The sequence below is a fragment of the Sinocyclocheilus grahami genome, unplaced genomic scaffold, assembly GCF_001515645.1.
Source record: "Sinocyclocheilus grahami isolate Dianchi unplaced genomic scaffold, SAMN03320097.WGS_v1.1 scaffold44.1, whole genome shotgun sequence".
NCBI lineage: Eukaryota > Metazoa > Chordata > Actinopteri > Cypriniformes > Cyprinidae > Sinocyclocheilus > Sinocyclocheilus grahami.
Window position 1 is genome coordinate 1,124,613 of NW_015505223.1, and position 8,140 is coordinate 1,132,752.

An 8,140-nucleotide genomic window follows, 5' to 3' on the forward strand; every position below is an offset into this window, starting at 1 on the left:
TTTGCCCCAAAAATTTCACAAAAAAAGGTCCACTGTCAAAAGGGTAGATATGTATGAAGCACAGCTCACACAGAATCACTTTCAAACCAAGCAGATTTCTATTGCTCAGCGTGGCAGATTTGCATGACCAACTTGAACAGCGCCAACTGAACTGAGAACTTTTTCACCTTTCATGTGAAAACACTCAATTGCGCAGATTGGATTTTGCTTGCAAAATTTCCCAAAGTAATGGTAAACGTGAAATGTAAATGTGAAAATTTGTGTTTTACTTGATCACGGAAGGCAACTTTTTCTGATGTGTAAACCTAACGTTCTATGGTTAAAGAATCTCCTCCTCTTTTACATATAGAATCTCGTGGGCGGAGCTTGGGACTTGATTGACACCTCCTACTACCAGTAAGCGATCACGGATCACGATGCTGGAGGCAGAGCAACGCGGCGTCGCCATAGGCGACAGCCTCTCCCATTTTCTTTTTTCGGGATGGAAGGCTTCAACAGTGTCCAGCACTGATGGCTGATGGCCTGTATTAAGAGAGCAGATGTTTGGATGACACCAACCGTGACAGCAACTGTGCAGTAGATAAATTTATTATGGTGCAACTTCCATACCTAGACCTCCCGCCACGATCATTCTGCCTCGCACTATGGCTGCGGCAAAGTCTGCTCGCTTGGTTTTCAAGGGTACAGTGTCCTCTGATTTCAACCAAGTTCCTACGAATCAAAATGGACACAAACAAATAACAATAATAAATTGCTAAATATTAAAGGTGAAGTATGTAATTTCTCCACAACTAGCAGCAATTTAAAAGGTGTCATTTTAACAATGGCTTACATATAGTTTGTACATTAAAATGGGATGCAAGAGAGAATTTTAACTTTGGATAAATTACACACTATTCACCATTAACACGGTGTGATTTCAAATCTGACACAATAAATCAGATTTATACAATGAGTGAAAGAAAATGTAACTGGCTTATATGTGATTTGAAACTGTTTCGTTCGACAGCCTTTCCTAAAACAACTAAAGAGGAAATGGAAATAAATGACTTTCCTGCAGATTAGAGCCTGCGAGCTTGTCGATTAAAGCTGACAGACTGTTTTCCATTTGCAGGATCTAATATCTGTCTAATAACTAAGCCAGTGGCTTGCCGTAATAAATGCAAGGGCCATTTCTTCAAAAAAATTACTGAGCTAGAACACTTTAATTGCTTTGAAAAGGAAGTTGGAGCTGTACAGCTTTCTGTATTTCACAGATGTGGAACATTAATGTGGCACATTATTTACATTTCTCAGTCAACCTAATCGGCCAAAAAGCACAATCACAGCCAATAACACACAAACGCCATTAGAACAATGATGGTTGTTTGAGAGATGGCAACTCCTTCTGTCAGGCTTGTTGAAATACTGTTAAAAAATGTGATGAGCTTTTGATTGCAAAGACACGTATGCAGACGCTCACAGCACTTATGTATATATACCAGATCAAAACCATATCAAAATGGAAGACTAACACAACATGTTTTTTTTTCCATTGCAGGCATTTTTCACAGATCAGGCAACCCTAATATGCACTGCATCAAGTGATGTGAAAAAATAAATCCAAGATGGTGGATGAGTGGAAAGAAATGCTTATTATAACATTTTTTTATTATTATTATTAATCAATCAATTATACTTTCCAGTATAAAACACACACACACACACACACACACACATATATATATATATATATGCATAAACAATTTTTTTTGCAATTATATATGTTTTATTACAATTAGAAATAATGTTTAATGTTTCTTTAAAGAAGTCTCTTTTGCTCATTAAGGCTGCATTTATTTAATAAAAAACAGTAAAAACTGTAAAACTGTGAAATATTACTACAATTTAAAATAATGCTTTTGTATTTTAATTTATTTTAAAATGTAATTTATTTCTGTGATGTCATTACTCCAGTCTTCAGTGTCATATGATCCTTTAGAAATCATTGGCTTATGAAAATTCAGCTTTGCATCACAAGAATATATATATATATATGTGTGTGTGTGTGTGTGTGTGTGTGGTTTTTAATACAGGAATATATATTTAAAAAAGTTCATCCTAATTAAAACAATAGTTCTAACATCATTCATTTAGCATCATGCTGACATTGCTTTAAAAACATTACATAATGTAAATGTAAAGTTGACAAACGGTGGTTGCAGTGTTGACTTTATGGTATTCAAAGACCTTATGCAATATTCAGTCAGGAAGCTGCTTTAAAAGGTAGCAGCCTATGTACAGTAGTAAGTGGACAACAAGACTTTGTTTTGTGAATTTGGTTTTCTCCGGTGATTTTAAATAAATCATTTATTGATGTTTTGCTGCAAATTTGGCAATTTAGATGAGGATCAAAGTGTCCGACTTGAATGAGCAATGAAGGGTCTGTCAACTTTGGACAGGATCTTGACTTCGGCCCATGGCGTGCAATGCTCGCTCTGTTGCTGGCCGAAAATCTGAAGCTTTTTCTGCTGAACGGTGATGCCCTTTAACTTTTTCTGATGCCAAGCATGCTTTTTATTCAAATGCAAAATCATAATACCCTTCAAACTGGTGCTGGGGTCTGTCCTGATGCTTGTTCATTTGGCATAAAGTTATGAAAACATGCTGTTCTGGGTCTAACGCAGCTCAATTAGCAAGTACACAGTGTAAAGTTGGATCTTTAATAAAGAACACATCCATCTTGCCTACAAACTGGGATTTTCTTGGGATATAACCCTCTACGCAGCGGCCCACGTTAAGACAAAAGAGCAGATGTGCTTAACTATCTATCTGGATGAGCTATGGATAAGGGATGACAATGTGTTTCTGAATAGCATCATTTAACGCCCCCCTCCTATCCCACGATCTTATCGCCTAGTTATATTAGATTGGGAGACTTTGCACGCGAGGGCTATTATTGCCGGTGGCAGATTCGGGCAGAAGGAAATTAGATAGCGAGGCTTAATCCCTCGTGCTGCTCTGTGAATGGCGGCTCACGCACCTGTTGACTGACACATGCGCCAATAATGGAATAATTAAAAAAGAGAGAAATGATTCATATGGCAGCGTGCGCAGTTCAGTTGTTCACTATGACCTCCTCGCTGCCCACTTACGATAGGAACTTTTTTTTATCGTCCTTGGGGCCAAAAAATGTCCAATTTTCCCATCTGCTGAATCTGATTAGAAAAGATGTAGAGGAAGAAAAAGCGTGAGAAGCTGGAGAGAAATCAATAACTCATTTCAGCAGGTTTTACGTTTTGTCACACCTTGTATCTTTCCGTCCCCTTTTTTGGGTTAATCCGAGAAAAAAAAATCTAATAAAAAAGGGAATGGTTACCGAGATTACTAATATATTTGTGCGTTGAAACATTTTTTGCTGAAATGCATTCAACAGCTAAAACATTTTTTTTTCTTGGAGATTTCACAGATTAAAACTAAGGCTTGTTTCATGCCACATGCACAAGCAGCGCTTATTTAATTTGGTGCCTATATTCACAAGTTACAGTATTCACAGTTTCAGCACTAAGCCTATTTTTGCAATGCATCGAAAAAACATATTAAACCAGCCTAAGATGGTACTATTAGTTTCCGGGACTGTTTAAGTTGGTCTAGGACGTTGATTTTAAAGGGGTTTTGGCCTCTTTTCAGCTGTTTTTTCATCTTTTTCAACAGGCAATGTGGATAAAATACACTACTTATCAACACAATCTTTTGCAGTCTAGCCTTTTATGAAGTAACACACAATACCATTCAGAAGTTTGAGGTTAATAAGTAAAAAAAAAATTTTTTTTTGAAAGAAGTCTCTTATGCTCACCAATGCTACATTTATTTAATCAATAATACAGTCAAAAACAGCACTATTGTGAAATTACATTTTTTTTTAATTGCAATATATTTTAAAATGCAATTTATACCTGTGATTCAAAGCTGAATTTTCAGCATCATTGCTCCAGTCTTCAGTGTCACATGATCCTTCAGAAATCATTCTAATATGCCGATTTGCTGCTCAAGAAACATTTCTGATTACTATCAATGCTGAAAACAGTTGTGCTGCTTAATATTTGTTATGAAAAATGTGCTGCATTTGTTTTCAGGATTCTTTGATGAATATAAACCTCAAAAGAATATCATTTATTTGAAATAGAAAACTTTTATCACATTATAAATGTCTTTATTGCTTTTGATCAATTTAATGCATCCCTGCTGAATAAAAATATTTCTTAAAATAAAATCTGACTGAATACAGGCAATTTAAGCATCTTATAGCTTCAGTTCTGTTCTATGTGAATTCATTGCCATTTGGATGTAAATATGAGAGACGTGCTTTCATACTGTTGGTACGTCTAGCTAATTTACCTTGGTTGGTGTCGAAGATGTTAACATTCTTGGTAAACTTTGAACTTTGGTGTATTCCGCCTTGTCTGAGCCCTCCTAACCAGCAGAGACGCCCGGCGTTGTCCCATAAGACCCCAGAATAAGATCTCTTGCAGAGCAGGCTGGGTAGAGAAGACCAGGTGCGGCTTTCAATGTCAAAGACTTCAAACGCCTTCACCAAACGCTTACACTGACGTCCACCTGATGGAACAGAGATATTGATGGTGATTGGTCATTTTTGCATTGGAAGCACCAAATATCTATAAAACAATCATCTCTTTGAATATCATTTGGAGTTTTATTTATGTCAGGGTTCCTGTAGATTTTTTAAAGGTACATTTAAAACAGTTTAAAGACCTTTTTAAAACCAAGTAAAGAAATTTTAAGGAACACAATACATCAATATGTGCTCTAAATGTAGATGTCGAACAATGAGTCGTATTAGAAACAGTTTTACAAAAAATACTACAAAACAATGCTTAACTAGAATATGGACGTATCTTTTATTGCACCTTCTGATCACACTGCATGATGCTTTTTCATAGTATTTGTGTGTTTTTTCCCCAGTGCAAATGCCTAAAGATTTTAAATGGAAATAAAAATGGCATAAAATAAGAAGTCTTGTTTTCAGAGAAACTTATTAAAGCAAGAACAAACATCTGCCAGTGATCTTAAACAAATCCAAAGGGAAAACAAGTTTTTGTACTCAATTGGCAGATATTTGTTCTTGTTTGAAGAATAAACTCACATAATTTTGTTCAGTTTCTCAGAAAACAAGACCTAATATCTTAATTTTCTCAAGTATGTCGATTATTGTACTGGAAAACAAGACAAAAATGCAGAGGAAGATTTCATCGAATGCTACAACTTTATGAATTTAAGACTTTCTGCTCCGGTTTAAGACCTTTTTAAGGCCTTCATTTGTAAAATGGTCAATTCGGACTTCTGAAAACCTGTTCAAGACCTGCAGAAACCCTGTTATTTATTTATTTGTTCAGATTTAGCTAACTTCATGGGACATTGTTTTCAGCAATTTTGTCCCTAAAAGTACAGCAAGGTCAGTTACACACATACACACAGAGTATTTAATGCACAAGGAGATTACAGATACACAAGGACTCTCTCTGCTCAGCAAACCTGCCACGTAGATTTTGGAGCCCAGTAGGCAGATGCTGGTATCGTAGCGCGGGGTGGGCATGGGCGGAAGGAGCGCCCACACGTCCTTGCGAAGGTCGTACTGCTGGAGAACACTTCTAGGCAGGAGGTCTGCTCCCATTCCCCCAACAGCAAGAGCTCTGCCGTCTGAACAGAGGTGAAGAGAGTCAAATGAAGGTCTTTATTTTGAACAAAGAACTCTTGAACAAAACAATCTCTCACCCTACAATGTCAAATACTCAGTAAACAATGAATACATGCTTTACATTTCACGTGCTGACAGAAGTGCCACTGAAAAGAGATGACTGTTAAAGTGTTTTTTTTGTTGAAAATCAACATGAAATAAAACGATTTAATACACATTATTGTTTTTTTTTATTGTGCATAATTCATTAGTAGTCATTAGTCATTTACACATTATTCAAAAATACATATATATTTTATACACTGAAAAAGTGTAGGATTTTATTTGAAACAATTTTCACTCATAAATTGCTAGTAAACTTTACAAATAACTACAAAGAAACAACAATTAATATACTGAATTATACAAAAAACTTTGTTTTATTTATAACTTTGAAAAATCATTTTTTACAGTGTATTATTTTAATATTTATATTTATCTTCAAAATATTTAATTTCAACATACACCTATCTATCTATCTATCTATCTATCTATCTATCTATCTATCTATCTATCTATCTATCTATCTATCTATCTATCTATCTATCTATCTATCTATCTATCTATATACACACACACACACATATAGATGGATGTAAGATTTTTTTTTAAAGAAGTCTCTTATGCGCTTATGTTAATTTTTGCCATCACAGGAATAAATTCAAATTTAAATTATATTAAAATAGAAAACATTTCTTTTAAATTGTAATAATATTTCACAATATTACTGTTTTTACTGTATTTTCATCAATTATTATTTCTCATCCGTTTACTTGGACAAAAATCTTACTTATTCCAAACTTTTGACTGGTAGTGTATATACAACATTTCATAAGTATTATTGTAATATTAAGATTAATCTTCATAATATTTAATCAGAATTTTTTATGTTTTCAGTTCTTTCTCTTCAACTTGTAATATAGACACTTCTCACTATTCAAAGAAGTCAAAAACTGTTTATTTCAGTCTTTAATCCACATTCCTAATTTTATTATGCACAATTTTACATTACATACATATATTAAATTATTATTATTTTTCAATTTACATGAACAAAATCAAAGGCCTTGTATTTTTTTCATTGAATAATGAAATATATTTGACTTGCAAATACATCAAACTATATTTGTAACGAATATAAAATTGATTATAAAACAAGGTTTTTCTACCTTTAACAGTGACAGAAAGCCCCATGGACGCCTCTCTGAGCGAGCACCTCTTCCTCCACTTGCCTTCTTCTGTGCTGTATACCTCCACGGCCTTCAGGGGGCGCTGGTCCTTCCCCATTCCCCCGACCACCAGCAGCTGCTTGCCTAAGACAGCCACCGCTGCACCGGCTCTCGGCGTGGGCATCGGAGGAAGACTGAGCCAGCGGTCCACCTCAGGGGAGTAGAGATCAAGAGCGCTGGTGGGTCGACCAGAGGCATCGCAACCCCCCACCATATACAAATGCCCCCCGACATCAGCCAATGAGTGATACACGCGGGCACTGGAAAGACACGCCAGGCTCTGCCAATGAAACTCATGTGCCGAGGGCACCGTCATCACCCTGAGCGATCGCTGTGGTCCCTCACGTCAGCTCCTGTAAAGCATCAGAGGAATTAGTTTACACGGCCAACTCTACATTCAGCCCACATCTATAATAGCTTTAATGTTTAGTAGTCACTGCTTTATCCACTGTGTGCAATTCATACAGCAATTATGTACAGTGATTACAACATTTGCAATGTCCATATATTCTCATACTGTTGCCTACAATTCCCATGACTGACTAGTGGAATATGATGCTCTCATTACATCCCTGAATATATACGAGGCATCACTGAAGTGCATCTCACCTTTCCAGTCTGTTCCATCTGTATATTCCACAAGCATTTAGCCTAATATTTGAGTAGTTGTTTCTTTTTGGTATTTTGATTGTTGTGTATTCTTGGCTCTCAGTCTTAGAAATTGCTATAGGGCAAACGGGCAAAAAGTATTCGATGAATCAGATAACAGCTAAGTGGACATCCATTTTCACCACTGAATAAAAAATGTAAAAAGGTTATTGCGACTTTTTAATCTCACAATTATGACTTTTTTCTCAAAATTGCGTGACATAAACTCACAGTTGCGAGTTATAAAGTCAGAATTGCAAGAAATAAACTCACAATTCTGAGAAAAAAAAGTCATTTTATTTTTAGTCACTTTATTTCTCAGAATTGCGACTTTATGTCTCGCAATTATTACTTTTTAACTCACAATTGCGAGTTTATATCACGCAATTCTGAGAAAAAAAAGTCAGAATTGTGAGATAAAAAGTCACAGTTAGCTTTATTATTTTTTATTCAGTGGCGGAAACGGGCTTCCATAGCCAAATGCTTTCCTTCAAACAATGTGCAAGTTCAGTGTTATATGCTCAATGTA

At 35.7% G+C, this 8,140-nt stretch overlaps 1 protein-coding gene across 1 annotated transcript; it reads right to left on the reverse strand.

The window, feature by feature from the left end:
• Positions 1–285: 285 nt before the first annotated feature.
• Positions 286–7,298, reverse strand: LOC107582463 (kelch domain-containing protein 8A-like). Its single transcript, XM_016268306.1, has 5 exons — positions 6,904–7,298; positions 5,533–5,697; positions 4,378–4,596; positions 610–711; positions 286–522 (listed from the first exon to the last, which is right to left on the reverse strand). Exons 1-5 carry the CDS (start codon positions 7,277–7,279, stop codon positions 320–322), a joined length of 1,065 nt encoding a protein of 354 aa, XP_016123792.1. The 5' UTR covers positions 7,280–7,298; the 3' UTR covers positions 286–319.
• Between the last annotated feature and the right edge of the window lie 842 nt (positions 7,299–8,140).

Coding starts and splice junctions, on each gene's coding strand:
- LOC107582463 (XM_016268306.1), bottom strand. CDS start 7,279: ATGACGGTGCCCTCGGCACATGAGTTTCATTGGCAGAGCCTGGCGTGT. Junction 5,698..6,903: donor GCTTTCTGTCACTGTTAAAG/GTAGAAAAACCT, acceptor ACCTCTGTTCAG/ACGGCAGAGCTCTTGCTGTT. Junction 4,597..5,532: donor CTCCAAAATCTACGTGGCAG/GTTTGCTGAGCA, acceptor CTGTTCCATCAG/GTGGACGTCAGTGTAAGCGT.